At 39.1% G+C, this 17,388-nt stretch overlaps 2 protein-coding genes across 5 annotated transcripts in view; both read right to left on the bottom strand.

Moving 5' to 3' along the window:
- The window catches only part of NUGGC (nuclear GTPase, germinal center associated), a 96,847-nt gene extending 89,604 nt beyond the window's left edge, over positions 1-7,243 (bottom strand). The window contains exon 1 of one of the 4 annotated variants that reach the window (XM_074288409.1): positions 6,898-7,243. The gene's annotated coding sequence lies outside the window, so the exon portion shown is untranslated. The remainder of the gene's footprint in view (positions 1-6,897) is intronic. The other 3 variants (XM_074288411.1, XM_074288410.1, XM_074288412.1) reach the window with 3 other exon arrangements.
- A 5,940-nt stretch (positions 7,244-13,183) lies between these two features.
- KANSL3 (KAT8 regulatory NSL complex subunit 3) overlaps positions 13,184-17,388 on the bottom strand; it is a 39,051-nt gene continuing 34,846 nt past the window's right edge. Inside the window, exon 23 of the mRNA XM_074284750.1 lies at positions 13,184-15,848. Coding sequence (XP_074140851.1) covers positions 15,828-15,848 — 21 coding nt within the window. The 3' untranslated portion in view covers positions 13,184-15,827. The remainder of the gene's footprint in view (positions 15,849-17,388) is intronic.

Consider the following 17,388-nt stretch of genomic DNA (forward strand, 5'->3'; position numbering starts at 1 on the left):
ATGCTCTAACATGCTTTCTAACTCTCTCTGGCATACCATTAATTCCCAGATACAAGTTGACATAACAATCAACACCCAAAAATGGAATCATCAGGTCAGAAAGACACAAGAATGAAAAGATGACTGGCTCTTCCAGCCAAAGCCTTCCTTTGGGCCTGCAACCTGTACTCCCAAGCAATAAGCTAGTGACAGGAGGTCATCAAGGTCCCTGACAACCACAGGATATAAAACAGGAAAGTTATCAGTTATAGAAGTTTTATCTATACCAAGACTCTTCCAAGTTCATCTCTTGTGCTGTTAAAGAGGAGCTAGTCCCTAAATCCAGAATTCCTGAGTTTTTCACTTAATTACTTATTCCATAGATGCTATGAATGTAACACTGAGACCTCCTTTTTTTCTACATTCTTTAGCCTGCTCCCAGGAAAAGAAGCTACAAATAGACAAAAAGACCGAAGTGTGTCTTTCCTGAAATTCCTGGATTTTGAGCATGTCTGTATACTGTTTGTAGATGGTCTAGGACTAAAAGAAGCTTTGGATTCACAGCCTTATGGCAGTTATTCTATTACATACCTCTTTTATTGAATCTATGCAAAAAGTCAAACTTGGCACACACCCAAGTGTGACTTCATGTGGCAGACTTAACTCCATTATGCTGTGTTTGTATGAGTAGAGTTCAATGAAATAAAGAAAATTTGGGGAAGCAACAGGATTTTTCCCCTAAGTAAAGGTTTAGACCTATTCTGATTGTGTACATTCACACTAACCACACCACTAAGTGATTGTATGACCTTGAGCAGAAAATCATTTAGCCTCAGAATTTCAGTTCTCTTGTCTATAAAATGAAAAAATTAGAATAGTTCACCTTGAAAGTCTCCTAGTTCTAAAGTTCTGTGATTTAGGGGAATCATGAACTCATAGATAAGAATTATGCTCAAAGAAAAAAAAATGTTTTTGAGTTGGTATCATGGAATCATTGGTCACGTAGAGCAAAGATGAATGAATTTTTTTTCTTCCTCCCTCTCTCTCTTCCTCCTGCTTTCCCTACTTTCCTTCCTCTTTCTTCTTCTTTCCTTCCTTCTTTCTTCCCTAACAGAGATAATGGAGCTCAGTCCCATTAAACACACATATGTGTATATATATATATATGTATGTATGTATGTATAATGGAGCTGAAACCTATTATCTCTGTTAGATGATGTTAGGTGATTCAGCCCCTTATAAAAGTCACATAATACCAAAAATTTCTGTTTGGTACATGCCCTTTAGTAAGAGGCCAGAGTTCATGTATCATCAAAAGTGGCCTGAGTATATGCTTAGCCCCATCACCATTAACACTACCTTTCTTTTTCTCTCCTTCCTTCAATACAAAGATCACACAACCACTTAGTATTACTACAAATTAATTCCAAGAAGATGAAAGCTGTCTCCTACCTTGCTGCCAGATAGTAGAGAAATGTGCTTGTTATCACATTGTCTTATCTTTTATTAAGAGAAAACTATTAAGAAAGATCCAGCTCTGGGCCAAATTGAGCATAATTTGCCCTTGAGACACTGAGTATGGACAGTCATCATGAGGTTAACCTTTTTCCTGAGCAATAGTTGTGGAAACGTGGTAAAAAGTACAAACTTCCGATGCTAGGGAAACTGAAAATTGTCATAAATTATTGCTTTAAAAGTGATTTCTGTCTCCAGATGTTCAGACATGCATGACTCTGCTCCTGTTGCTTATTTTCTCTATTATAAAACTATGGTTAACCCAGCATCCGGTGTCAACAGTTGCTATTATGTCCTCTATTGTTTTATTTATCTTGGTGAGCACTGAACCTGAAAATAGCATTTTTTAAAATGAAACCCTCTGGGTTAAATAGTGCTGTAATTGGGAGTGGTACAAAATACTCGTTGATATGCAATAATGACTTGAAGGGAGAAAGGTTGGTGTTTATTTGTCCCTCGATCCCCCTTCTCTGACTTCACTTTTCTCCATCCTGTCTGTTGATTTGGTTTTGACTTTCTATCCATTTTATCTTAAAATTTACTCTTGGATCATATGATCACAGATTTAAAACTAAAATAGATATCCAAGATCACAATGCAACCTTCTTATTTGACATGGCCCAATGTAGTCAAGTGAAAATACAAAAGCAATTGTTGATCTTTTTTATAGGATACCTAGGCCTCTAGTACTTTAGTGTTAAAAAGAACTTGGTAGAAATATTTTAATCTCCTCATTTTACAAACAAGGAAATTGAGGCCCAGAGATATAAAATAATTTACCCAAAATTATATAGCTAGCTAGGGACAGGACTATAAATTTATTCATTTATTCATTCAGTGTGAATTTATTAAATGGTTCTTCTGTGCCAGGCACTGTGCAAAGTCTTAGGAATAAAAAGGCAAAAATTAAACATTCTCTATCCTCAAAGAGCTTACATTCTACTGAAAGGAAACAACATGGACACAGATAAGGAAATATAAACTATATTCAAAGTCAGTACAAAATAATGTTAGGGAAAGAATTCAAATAATTGGGGGGATCAGTAAAGGTCTTTGAGCTGGGCCTTAAAGAAAGTTAAATATTCCAATGATCAGTGAAAGAAGAGCTTTTCAAAGCATGGGGTACAGCCTCACCCCTAATATCCTCATTAGAGATTTAGGAACCTGGGGCCCAGAGACATAAAGTGACTTCTCTGTAATTTACACACCAAATTCACTGCAAAACCAAGATCCAAGACTAGCACCCCAGTCTCCTGACTGCCACCCCATAGTTCTGTTGTGCCCCATTGCCCTTTAATTCACATTAGCTGCTTCTTCCCTCCATAAGACAACCTTATGTAGAGCATAGCAAAGCATAGAGAATAATACTAACCAATTCGCCACTGAAGAGAAAAGTCACTTTTCACTCTTTAACACCAAACAGAACTGTAACCGGTTTACTCTGCTTTGCCTTGGAGTGCAGATATTGGGGACCATGAAGTTCATATTAATTTTGTAGCCACAGTTGCAAAGCCACAGTTAGATAAAGAGAAGTGAAACCAACATACAGTAAGAAAGCTATTTATGCCAAACTCCTCCCCAAGATTTTAACTTCTGCTGAGTTTTTCCTTTTCTTTTGAAATTATTATTATTATTTTTTAATTTTGGGCTGATGAAAGGAATCAAATTGATTCCTTAGACATGGCCCTAATTTATTCCTACAAATAGATAGTTTCAGGATGAATATCCCAAATATTCTAGTCCATTCAAAGGATAACACAATTGTTTGAGCTCAGGAGTTCTGAGTTACAGTAGAACTAAACAAAATTGGGTGGCCAAACTAAGTCTAATACCAATATAATGAATCCTAACCCTGCAGGAACAGAGAGCCAGCTAGTTGCCCCCAAAAGAACAGAATTAGTCTAGGTCCAGAAACAGAGCAGGTCAAAGCTTACTGCTGAGGGGCTTCCAGACAAGACAGAGAGATCCAGTCTCACCAAAAATAAAAATGTAACTGATCTTCTTGTCCAAATTCTTCATTTTATAGATGAAAAACCAAGGTCAAGGGAAGAATACTTGACAAAGGTCACATCCATAGTAAGTAGCAGGGCCAAGATTTTAACCTAGGATGACTCCAAATTTCATCACCATAAGTAGTATCAAATTTTTTCAAAAAGATACCTACCATTAGCCATTCTTCCTCAGGAATGGGTGATTGAATTTTTTCATGAAGGATCAGATATATAAATCTGATAAAAGTCTGAGTTCATGTCATCAGTGCTTACATTTTTTCTTTGTTATATTCTGCACCCTGGGTTCTCAAATGATACATGTATAATACAAGACTTAATGTCTTTTCTTTAATAGAAAACATAGAAAGGCTATGCTCCTAACTGCCTTCCTCCCTATTCTCTCATATACCTTAATATAACTTGCAGAGTTGAGCCAGTCTCACCAGGATAAACCAGAAATGAAAGGAGTGAACAGGTAGCTATGATACCCATTCCTATTCAACCAGACATGGATGAAAGACCCTGCTACTTACTGAGTAAAATACCTAACTAGTGAAGCCCCCTCAGAAAGCATGCAGAACGTCCTTACAAAACATTCATCCTCCTCTAAGACCACTTGTCTAACAATTCTTCCCATGAATCCCAAATGGGATTAAAAACTGGGGTTCCATAAGATCCTGTTTGACCAGATCTTGTTCCCTCTCAGGACATCCCACACCCCACACCTCAGAGCTGAGCAAATATCTTTGTTTCATTTTCTTTTCTCTGGTTGCTGAGAAAAGATCCTGCATAAGCTCTAAAGCCCAGCCAATGGGAGGAAGAGCTAGGGGATGAGTTGGAACTCCGCTTTTAGGGTCTATATAAATTTGTTGAGAACCTCTCAGCTCTGCTCTCCCTTGCTGATGCTATTTTGTTTGACACTGGTGTGTCTTTCCTCAGGAGACAGCAATAAATTACTTTTTGCCTCTCCTGAGACAAGTCTCTGATTAATTGAAAGGATGAGCAGTGACTCTTACTACAGTTGTGGGGTCTCTCCAGGATTCCCCTTTTTGCAAGGGAGGTCTTTCCATACCAATTCTAAGGCAGGTGCCCTCTGGAGACTTCCCAGTGGCCTGCAGACTCCTTCTATGAAAGCCTTCCCTGCTGATTAGGCAAGTACCAGAAAAGAGACTATCTTGGGAGCTTCTATCATGCTAGTGAAGTCACCTGAAATAGAATGGTCACGGAAATTGCTGCAGATAAACCCAAGAACTAGACCTAATGAGTTCTTCTAGAGGAAAGAACTGGTGACCTTGGGTGATCACAGAGTTAGGGTTGGATCAACATCAGTGAGCCTTTCTTTAGGGAAAGCAAGAACTTGTGAGCCATGGGGAAAATTCAGTTTAACTTCAGCAACTTCAGCCATTTTAAGATTTAAAAGCACTTGTTTTAGTCTCTGTTTACCTGTCAGTCATCTTAATGCAAACTAACCTGAATTATACTTTAACTTTCAAGCCTCTCTCCCTAAAGGGAACTGGGGAATGGCCAGTAAATTCTTTGTGTGTGAATTTATGTCCAGTACACCTTTTCCAAAGAATGGTAGGCAACCCCAAAACCCCATATTCTGGAGTCAGCCTCATTTTCTCTTGATGGGTCCCTAAGATGGGGATGAAGCCTGAAACTCTCCTCGGACAGAGACCCACCCTTCAGGGCAGTTAAGTGATCTCATTCAGTTGGAGATTTGGCCAGATATGTGGTCCCACCCACTATTAAGTTGAAGATTAGTTTGGGACCATTCCCAGTAGCTCAAACTCCCAGTTAAGTGATTTTATTCAGTAGGAGATCTTCCTGAGTGGGAAACTCCAAGATAATTAATCTCTTTTCAACTGGAAATCTAGGCCTGGGGGCATTGAAAACTTTGAAGGAATCTCATTCAATGGAAGCCCAAGTCCTAGACTGCTAATAAAAAACAATTCTGAACACCAAATCTCTGCAGAACTCCAAAACAGGAATTTGCTTTGCCAGGAAGCTCTCTTCTTGGCAAAGCTATGAGAGGGATTAGGTTAAGAGTAATAAAGGGGGATAATGGGGTTCTAAAAGAAGTTTGGATAATGACAACTGTAGCTTCAGAATCACTGGAGTATATGACAGGGTGAGAGTTTGATAATAATTGAGGAATGAGTTCAGGTAGATTATCAACAACCTTTATCAACAATCCCAAAGATTAAGTTTCAGAGTGGTGTCCTCTCAGATAGTGGTGAAACAGAAATGCAAGGAGCTTGATCAAATTGTTTCCCTGCTTCCCCCAAGCAGTTTCTGTTGAGGGCAGTAGCCCCTTGATATTCCTTGTTTGATCTCCAACTTCCTTTGGGACTTGGACCTTTCATACAAGATCTGGTCAAACTAGTTTGGGCTATCTGAGCTGGCTGGGGTTTTACAGCCCCCATTCTAATCTGCTCAGATAGACCAAATGGCATCAGGAAATTCCTTTTTGGGAAGAGACTTCTGTCTGTCCCCAAAAGATAACAAGAGAGTCCTTATCTTAATTTACATCACTCTCAGGAACCTCCTTACATCACTGCATCTGAATGATTGTGCTCTTGTATAAAAGAGAGTCCTCAAAAATCTATTCTTTGCAAAATTGGCCTTGTACCATGCAGCCATTTTGCCCACCGGCTCTCCGGTGATTCCATTCTAATTAATAAAGACTGTGTTTCCATACAGCACTAAGTAGCAAATTCCTTTGCTGCGGAACCGCCCTTGGTTACTTTGGGGAAGGAAGGAGAGAGAGAAAAGGAACTGACCCATCTCTGTTTAGGACCTCAGTTTACTCCTCATCAGTTTCCACAAATCTGGCTGCCCAATTGCTATCTATTCCCTAACAAAAAGTCCTTCCTCTACATGAACTTCTCAGAACATAACTGGGAAGTGATCTTTTTGTGAACCAGCCCGATATGTAGCTTTTCTTACTGCCCTTTTATGTTCTCCTGGGTAGTAAAAAGATTTGGATTGAAATTCCCTTCAAACTTCCTTAAGCAAGTTTCCCAAAAAGGCTTGAAGTACAGATCTCCTACTAAGCTCATGCCAGAATCAAATGATGGCTAATGTTCCACAAGGGTGGGAATTTCTTCTTATTTATCTCTGCCTTCCCCACCTGACACAGAGACTTGTACATAGCAAGTTCAGTAAGATATTTCCCAAATGAATATGAGCAACATAATAAAAAACCTATAAGGCTTCTGTAGCAGTGGGGCAATAGGTGAAAGATCAGTAAACTAAATAATTATATTTTCATTAAGACACTAAAAACAGTATAATGCTACATCTGGAAATGTATTGAATACAACAAGAGCAGGAAAATGACACAAATTCATAATCATGCTACTGGGAATATGCTGCTTTAAACTGCTTTTCTCCAAAATAATACGCTTACCTGTGCATTTTCTGCCCAAACTTTTTTTTTTCCTTTGATCACTGAAATCTTCCAAAATATCTTGGAGTTTACCCGTAAGTTTCTTTTTTAAGGACCAGGTTTTAAATCCCAAATGATTCTGGCTTTCATAGGTTGGTCAACAATAGGTCTCAGGTCAAGGTCCACTTAGTCATTGTTTGGGCTCTGATTGACTCGAGTGAATGTAAATAGCAACTGAAATTTTCAAGGTCTTCTCCTCCCTGATTTGGTTTTTGGAAGTTTTCTTGGCCAGTCCTTTGCCTCAATTCTTACCTAGCCTAAATAACTGAATGAGCATTGTCTCAGTCAAACTGAGACCTGTTAAAGACCATTGCTCAAAAAAGCCAGGTCCCCCACTGTATCCAGGTACATCTCCAGTTGTCCTGATTGTTATCTGATTTTACTCAGACCCTGATGGCTCTGGAGAACCAAATGAAATTGGTGACTTTGTACAGCTGCCTCTCACTTCAATACAACTTATTTGCATGTCACAGTATCTCTCCCTGATGTCATGGTCCTCTTCAAGTACAAAAGACAACAACAATCCAAAAAAGTAACTTTTAAAGTACTGAAGACTTCCAACAATTCAGATTGCCTAAGGACCTACTAGTAGGGAAGTTTTGAAAAAAGTAGGGAAAATAGATCAATGATGGACAGAATTAGCTACACCAAGGGTCCTCAAAGTACAGCCGGCCAGCTGAGGACTTTTATGCGGCTCACTGGATTATGGCAAAATCAGACCGGAAGTGACCTTCGACCCCAACTCGCATTAGCAAAGCACACTTCGGCATTGGGCTGAGGGGCAGAGACAAAGTGTGAGGCGATCCTGAGGGGAGGTGAGTTCCCAAGCCGGGGTGTATGGCGTGGGGAAGGCAGAGAGATGCAGAAGATGGAGAACTGACGGCCTGCAACCTTGTGAAGTAACAGAAGCCACCATAACAGACAGACCGGAGGATGTACAGTGCTTGCTGCGCATGTCAAGGCCGCTGCAGGGGGAATATATGGGCTGTGTCTGGTGCGTGGGTATAGTGACAGTTAGTACTATAAGTCCCAGCTTGACTCTATCATTGTCATTATACTGTCATGACAATGTAACGGTTTCCTCTCTAGTGCATGGTGCGGTACTGACTGCTGTTGTCGCCCAGAGTGAGGCTCCTGGTCCCAGGCCATGGCCCTGTATCCATAGCGACCTCATGTCTGGCTGTTGTGGTCATCAGTTTCATCATTGTGTGTATGTTCTGTAGTTTCATAAAGAGATGGAATATTGCTAACATATGTCATCACCTTATAATCACTGGGGTCTGACCGTGTCCCCCCACTTCTCCTGAGTATGAGGGGGTGCAGAGCTGGTGTACTGCTTCATCCCCCTCCAGATTCTTAAAGTCCCCATATACTTGTGCAGCTTCAAGTCACATGATGACCTCCCCTGGAAGCCCCAATGTACGATTTGTCACTGAAGCTCATTCTGCACATACAATATATCGTGCAATTATATACATTTATACACAGTCTTGCCTGCGATTATGATAAATTACGAGTGCAGCACATACGATCATGCAGTGCGGGATCATGAGAACTGATCCCAGGATTCAGTGGAAGCCAGGGTATTTGGGGGGACCACCTGAGCCGTGACTTGTGTGCAGCGAAGGTCTGAAGCCGGAGAGAGAGTGCGGGAAACGGAGGCATCACAGCTCAGAGGCAGCTTGGAGGAAGTTGGGCATTGCAGTCTGTATGTCTCTGTGTGGGCAAAGCTATTGCTGCTATATTGTTTTTGTAGCGCTGTGTATATATATATTGGTATTTTGCTAATAGCAATTTGGAATCCCTTAGAAATAATGATGTCAATAAAGAATGAGATCATAAATAGATTAGAGGAACAGAGAATAGTCTACCTCTCAGACCTGTGGAGGAGGAAGGAATTTATGACCAGAGGAGAACTAGAGATCATTGATCACAAAATAGAAGATTTTGATTACATCAAACTAAAAAGTTTCTGTACAAACAATACTAATGCAAACAAGATTAGAAGGGAAGTAACAAATTAGGAAAATATTTTTAGTTAAATGTTCTGATAAAGGTCTCATTTCCAAAATATATAGAGAACTGACCCTAATTTATAAGAAATCAAACCATTCTCCAATTGATAAATGGTCAAAGGATATGAACAGACAATTCTCAGATGATGAAATTGAAATTACATCCACTCATATGAAAGAGTGTTCCAAATCACTACTGATCAGAGAAATGCAAATTAAGACAACTCTGAGATACCACTACACACCTGTCAGATTGGCTAAGATGACAGGAACAAATAATGATGAATGTTGGAGGGGATGTGGGAAAACTGGGACACATACATAGTTGGTGGAGCTGTGAAAGAATTCAACCATTCTGGAGAGTAATCTGGAATTATGCTCAAAAAGTTATCAAACTGTGCATACCCTTTGATCCAGCATTGCTACTATTGGGCTTATATTCCAAAGAAATACTGAGGAGGGGAAAGGGACCTGTATGTGCCAAAATGTTTGTGGCAGCTCTTTTTGTAGTGGCTAGAAACTGGAAGATGAATGGATGTCCATCAGTTGGAGAATGGTTGGGTAAATTGTGGTATATGAAGGTTATGGAATATTATTGCTCTGTAAGAAATGACCAGCAGGAGGAATACAGAGAGGCTTGGAGAGACTTACATCAACTGATGCTGAGTGAAATGAATAGAACCAGAAGATCGCTGTACACTTCAATGCTGTATGAAGATGTATTCTGATGGAAGTGGATATCTTCAACATAAAGAAGATCCAACTCACTTCCAGTTGATCAATGACGGACAGAAATAACTACACCCAGAGAAGGAACACTGGGAAGTGAATGTAAATTGTTAGCACTACTGTCTATCTACCCAGGTTATTTACACCTTCGGAATCTAATACTGAATGTGCAACAAGAAAATGGTATTTACACACATATATTGTATCTAGGTTATACTGTAATACATGTAAAATGTATGGGATTACCTGTCATTTAGGGGAGGGAGTAGAGGAGGGAGGGGATAATTTGGAAAAATGAATACAAGGGATAATGTTATTAAAAAAAAATTACTCATGAAAAAAAAAAGAAATAATGATGTCAAGAAAAAGAAATATTGACTTGGAGTGTAGGATATTCAAAGAATAGTAGACTTATGATTACTTTTTCATGCAGTACAAGGAAAGAGCTGTATGTCTAATATGCCAGAATATAGTATCTGTGTTCAAAGAATATAATTTTGCGTCGACACTATGAAACTCAACATAAAGATAAATATGATCGTTTGGTTGGAGAAGTGAGAAAAGATAAAATATTAAAACTGAAAAATCCATTGACAACTCAGCAAAATATTTTTGTGAAGCAGAAGCAGCTAAATATTTCATCACTGTGAGCAAGTTTTCAAGTTGCCAAGCTAATAGCACGCACTGGCAGACCATTCGTGGAGGGAGAATTTGTTAAAGAATGCCTTCTTTCTGTTGCCAAAGAGATGTGTCCTGAGAAGGCTGATTTATTTAGTAGAGTGAGTCTTTCAGGACCTAAAATTATACAGAGGATTGAAGAAATGGGAGACAATCTGCATCAGCATTTGCAAAACTCTACAAAAAAAAATTTCATATTTTTCCTTGGCACTCGACGAAAGCAATGATGTTCGTGATTCTGCACAACTTCTAATTTTTATTCGTGGGACAAATGATTATTTTGAAGTCACAGAAGAGCTTGCTGCACTGCAAAGCATCAAAGGAACAACTACAGGAGAGGATATCTATGAAAAGGTTTGCCAAACTATGAATGGTTTGGAGCTGGACTGGGCTAAACTAGCCAGCGTGACAACTGATGGTGCCCCTAGCATGGTGGGGTCTAAAAAGGAGTAAATGCTCACATTAACCAAGAGATGGACAAACATAACCATTCTCATCCAATAGCCATGCACTGCCTCATCCCCCAACAAGCGCTGTGTAGTAAATCACTGAAGTGGGACTCTGTTATGAAAATCGTGGTATCTTGTTTTAACTTCATTAGAGCTAATGCAATAAATCACAGACAATTTCAGGAATTTCTGTCTGACCTAAATGTTGAGTATGAAGATGTTCTCTATACACAGAAATCCGTTGGCTGAGTCGAGGGAGAGTTTTGAAACGTTTCTGACTTACTTCCACAGATTATGTTTTCTGCTTTCAAAAAACAAAGTAGTACCAGAGCTCAATGATGCAGAATGGAAATGGCACATTGTCTTTCTGACAGATGTAACAGAGCTACTCAATAATTTCAATATGCAACTTCAAGGAAAGAGGGAAGCTCATCTGTGATATGCAATCACATGTCAAAGCATTTGAAGTAAAATTAGGCCTCCTCATCAAACAAGTGAAGGAGGAAAACTTCTGCCATCTCCCCACAACTCAAAATCTGTTAGCAGAAAAACCGCTGATTGCATTCCCAAACAAAACATGTGTGGATTCATTGGAAAAATTGCAAAAGGAGTTCTAATTTAGATTTAAAGAGCTTCATCTCCATGAACAGGACATACAGCTTTTCTGTAACCCATTTTCTATTGACATTGAAAATGTGGATACAATTTACCAAATGAAACTGGCTGATGCAGAATTGTGACTCTCTGAAAGACGCATTCAAGTCAAGCAGCCTTCATAATTTCTATGCATCTCTCCCCTCTGAGACATATCCTCATCTTAGGAACCATGCACTCAAAATGGCAACTTTGGCAGCACTTATGTCTGTGAACAGACTTTTTCTAGAATGAAACATTTGAAATCAACAAGATCAAGATTAACAGATGCACACTTGCATCACTTGTTACGACTAGCAGTGACAAATATGGAACCAGACATTGACCATCTCATTAGCCAAAAGCAGGCCCATAATTCCCATTGAAATACTGGTAAGTTTGTTGATTTACTTCATTTTAAATATTGTATTTGTTCCCATTGTTTCTTCACTTCAAAATAAGATATATGCAGCGTGCATAGGAATTTGTTCAGTTTTTGTTTTTTTATCCCGCCCTCCAACAGTCTGAGGGACAATGAACTGGTCCCCTATTTAAAAAGTTTGAGGACCACTGAGCTACACCCAGAGAAGGAACACTGGGAAATGAGTGTAAACTGTTTGCATTTTTGTTTTTTTTCCCAGGTTATTTTTACCTTCTGAATCCAATTCTTCTGGTGCAACAAGAAATTCGTCTCTGCACACATATATTGTATCTAGGATATGCTATAATATATTTAACATGAATGGGACTGCCTGCCATCTAGGAAAGGAGAGGAAAATTCGGAACAGAAGTGAGTGCAAGGGATAATGTTGTAAAAAATTACCCATGCATATGTACTGTCAAAAAAAAAAGGCATAATTATAAAATAAATAGAAAAAAAAAGTAGGGAAATGGGGCTTAGCACTAAGAAGATACAAGAAACAATTTTGAAGCATAAAGATCTGAATGAAAAACAGGCAGATTAAAGTGAGAAGTGAAGTGAAGGATATCGGGGGAATACCAGGAGGTTGCTCAGCATACTTGACACTTTGTCTAGTGTTGAGAATTAATATTCTAAGTCAGCCTTAGCTTCAAGTTCCATCATTTGGCATTTCTACAACTTGGAGAAAGTCTGACAATGTGTCTCTTGCTCATCCATAAAGTTTAAATATTCCCCAAAATGTTATTGGCCTCCTCATTCTGATTTCTCTTGAGAATTTAAACGCATTTCTACAGTGATACAAAAGCACCCTCTGCTGTTGAAAAAGATGCAATGTTCTCAGGAAATTTTAATACTTTTATTACCAAGAGCTTTATGATGGGTAATAATGTATAATAAGCTGGGGAAAAACAACTTTGCTAGTAGTGGAGAGGGAAAGTGTTACTAGACAACAATTTATCTGAAAGATCTGGAATGTTTATCGCATTCTAAATTCAAAAGGTCAATAGGAAATTATGGCAATAAAAAAAAAGTAAAGTGTTTTCTTTGGCTATATCTAAGTATCTAGAACACCTATACTCTTCCCTAGTCAAATCACAACTAGTGTATTGCAGAGTGCTATAAACTGTATATATTTCTGAGTAAGACATTTTAACTACAAAGATGGAATCTTTTGGTTAGATATGGGATTGGTATAGAAGGTCTCTAAAGTTTCTTCTCAATTAGATTTTTGTGATCCTATTTTTCTATGGCGAAAAGAGACTACCTATCTGGGCTAAAGCACAGGGTTGCTATAAAGATAAAAATGAAATAATTTCCAAAAATAAGTTAGCAGCACGCCACAGTTTATTGTTAATAGAACATAAGAACTGCCACATCAGGTCAGCCCCATTTCCAGCCAGGGTACATGTTCTTCTTAACGATGTTCCCTCAATGTTGAGGGAGGTCCTCCAAAGCACTTCTTATTTTCTTTAATGACAACAGACCTATCTTCCATGCATTTATCTAAGCTATTCCTGATCCTCAATTACATAAGTGACCATTTACAGACAGTAACAAATTCCTCAAGATTTACTCTGTGTTATGCTAAAGGGCACTTGTTTTTATTGCTCCATTTCAGTTTTAACAATTCTGGAGAACAAATTCACTTTCACCCTTCACAATTTTATAGACTTCAACTGGCATATTTTTAACTTTGCTCTCCAACCTGGAGAACCACTTAATTTTTTATCAAATCTATAATATTCTTCCCTAGTTATCATATCTTTTTCAAGCTATGGTAACAAGAAACATGGAAGATACTGTCCATGTTCAGACAAATCAAAGATGTATTATTTGTTTCCCCTAGTATCCAGGCTGGTGCTCATCATTGACTGAACTTTTTGGCTCCAGCAGCACCCTGATCTAATATGTCAGGGAATAGTCTCCAATAATTTATAGATCTTTCCTGGGACATGAATGGAATAGGTAATTAGCTTAGAAGTCAATTCTAGGTAGTCTGGATCACTGTCAACTAAATCATCTGCTTTATACTTGTCCCCATAGAAGTATACCTGGAAGTTCTGCCTCCTCCCCATCAAATGCTCCTACAATTTGCCTTCTGTGGGTTCAGCATTTTAGTGCTATCAGGAGTTTAGCAATATCACCTTGCACCTAAAGAGCACTATGAGCCACAGGATTAACAAAACTGCAGGTCCTGCTTGTTACCTACCAGGCTGAAAAAGAATGGGCCCTCTGTATGCACTGTGCCAGAGGAGTCAATAAGAGAACTGTTCTGGAGGTCTCCTTTCCAAAGGAAAAACAGAGCCTTAATTTAGTGGAATTGATCATGCTCTTAGTTCAATAGGCACAGAGGCACTAGAAAGACTATCCTCCACCTGGCAGATTATACCAATAGATGTATCTCCTCCACCACTAAATAACTAGGTTGGACTGCTTGATTGGAGCATCAAAAGCCTGGTTTTCTTCACTCCCAAGTTCACCTTAATTTGTTAAGGAGATTGAAGAAGAGGTGATAAAGATATCAAACCCAAATCTCTTTCCAATGTCAAATAATTAGGAAGAAGATGGTCTCTATTTCCAAAATGAAACTTACCCAGAGACATTTCTCCTTACTGAGTTGGACCTGATAATCATCATTTACTACTTAATTATCTCCAGAGCTAATAATATCCAACTTCCATATGAGATAAAAAATGTAGTCACCCAGAAAATAAGGAGCAGCATTCCTGACTCCCATACACCATGAGGTGTCCAGAATTTGGCATGTTAGGTTAAACTCCACAGCACCAGGGTAGCAGAGATCAGCTTGGCTTCTTTTCATCCTCTGGTAACAATCCCTATTCTGATTCATTTGACCAAATAGTTCCTGAGGTTTAATAGTCTGTCCCCACAACTCACACAAACACCAATGTTTGAGTAGACGTTGAACGGGATGGTAAGCCCAAGAATAAAATAATTTAACATAACTTGTCTCCTGCTGCTCCCTTAGACTGTGCTACCACTTACTTCCTACGCTGCAGTGCTTCCTGACTCACTAGCCCTCTATTTACTGCAAGTTACCCAATACACAGTGAAATGAAAAGGGCCTTGAAGGGCACCCTCACCTTCAGATGCTGCTGCTTACCTAGCAGACAGATGGGTTGAGTCAAAAGGGACTAGAGAGTTTAGCTGAGTTCTCATCACCTTTGTTATAATAATGTTTGACTTCTAGCTCAGAGAGCTGTGTTGGGTTCACTGCCCTACACCCTAAGGTACTGAGAAGAAAGCTGTTGTGATGCCTTCGTGACCACATGTAGGGTCAGAAAGCTAGGCTCTCTCTTTTCTTATCCTTACACACAAAGCCTCCTCCCAATCTTGCCACAGAGGGCAACAGAGCCCTTCAAAGAGAAACAACTTTATTAAACAATCTCAAAAATGCAGCATTCGCACTCATGTTCAGTCATGGTGGCTGGGGAGGGCTAAAGACCAGCCTGGCTGTCACCTGAATGGCTTGGCTAATATCTCATCACAGAAGCCAGGACTTCTTAATGATGTCACCTTTTGTTTGTTTTGATCTTGGTAATCCTACTAAAGGGGAAGAAACTTTTTTCTCTTTGAGAATCAAAGCTCCTAATCCCATGTGATGAGGCTGCCTACAAAATGGCAAGCCCCAGTGGTATAGATCTTTGCTGCCTTAAAGGGGATTAGGGGCACAGGAGGAAAAGGGAAGAGGAGATGGCCTGGAGGCCAAAATCTGCAGATCCCAGAGGGTGGTATTGCATTTGCTGAAGAGTGAAGTTACCAGCCCAGAGGCTCTATAAGACTTAGATGCCTATCCTTGAAGATTGAACAGGCAAACAAGGACGACAGTCTCAAAAGAAGTCTTCAAGAAGGCAGGCAACATCACAAAGCAATCTGAGTGCTTGTGGGCTTATTGGAAGGCAGCCATCACAGAATGATGAGAATGGAAATGTTACACATGGGTCTTCAAGGAGCTGGTGGCAATCGCTATAGGAGGAAAAGAAAAAGCAAAGAGTCAAGACATAGCCAAAGGAGCCTTTGTCCTACAGTTCAGGAAGAAAGGTAAGGGTAAAGTAGAGGATTCAGGAGTCAAGAGTATTTAAACCCTCATTCTTGGAGACATAATCAAGTCAGATAAGCAAGACCCTTCCTAAAACCCATCCTAATCAAGGCAGTTTTCCCCATTTCCCTCAATGACTGACAGTCAACATTCATTCCCACCCACACAATATACATTGAATTTATTATCTATGAAGACTACATAATTACTTTCCTTATTCAAGAAAGAAAATTACTATCTGCAAAATCCCAATTACACATGGTTGCAAATAGCAAGTTTACAAGTCACCAGGTATTAAAATTAAAAAAACACTAAGCCCACAATAGTCAGATAAAAGGAGCAAGAGAGCAGAACCCACATTCTTTTCTTCATTCACAGTACTTACTAACCTTTAGCATCTCCTGGCCACCAGACTTCATAAAATTTAGGATATGTGGCATAAAGAGCTCTGCTACAAAGTCACTGGGGCATTATGTTCAGTTTAGCTTTTCAGAGCAAGAGACTGGGCCACTTGTAAGGTGACCCAAAGCATCAGAAAAGTTCCCTGAAAACCAGGGGCTCAAGCTGGAATGATATGCAATCACGGCACAGTTCTGCTACCTAGGGTTTCCTCTGAGTTAGTTCTCAAACATGCCCAACTTAGTCTCTAGTTCTATAAAAAACAACAGCTCAACTCAGAATGAATATAAAATTCCCAGCATCATCTGCCTTTAGAACAGCTCTTTCTTGGTGATTCACTTTCAACTTTTGATTCACATCTCTCTTTTTTTAAGCTAACACTTATATATAGTGCTTACTATGTGCCAAACATTGTGCTAAGTGCTTTACAATTATCTCATATGATTCTGACAATAATCCTAGTGAGGCAAGTGCTATTATTATCCCCATTTTATGAAAGAAACAAAGGTTAAAAAGTGGTTTTCCAGGAACACAGAGTTAGTTAAGTGTCTAAGGTCAAATTTGAATTCAGGTCTTTCTGACTACAGGCTCATTCAATATATTTATCCTTTTCCAAAAAAAAAAAATGTTCCTCTTCTTCTAATTTCACCAATTCATCTATGTTCGATTCCTCATTCTCCTTTTCTGCTTCAATATACATATGAAATACCCTAAGAGTGTGCAAAACCCAACACTATCCTGAGTCCTTTTCTCTCTCTCCCTCTTAGTGCTATTCTCAGTTCCCATGTTTCAATTATGATCACTGTGCATAGGACACTCCCAGATCTATAAAACCAGACCTAGCTTCTATTGAGCTCTGTTCATATATCATGAACTGTTGCTATTCATTGCACATTTCCAAATGGATAGTCCATAAATATCTCAAACTCTATACATCCACAACAAAACTCATATTTTTTCCAAATCCACACCAGTTCTAAACTTGGGAACTGTTCCAGTATTTCTGTCAAATGCACAAACATACTTCCTATCATTAAGGTTCAGAACCTTAGATTCCTGCTCCTTTTC

This window comes from Sminthopsis crassicaudata, chromosome 2 (genome assembly GCF_048593235.1).
Source record: "Sminthopsis crassicaudata isolate SCR6 chromosome 2, ASM4859323v1, whole genome shotgun sequence".
Taxonomy (NCBI): Eukaryota; Metazoa; Chordata; class Mammalia; order Dasyuromorphia; family Dasyuridae; genus Sminthopsis; species Sminthopsis crassicaudata.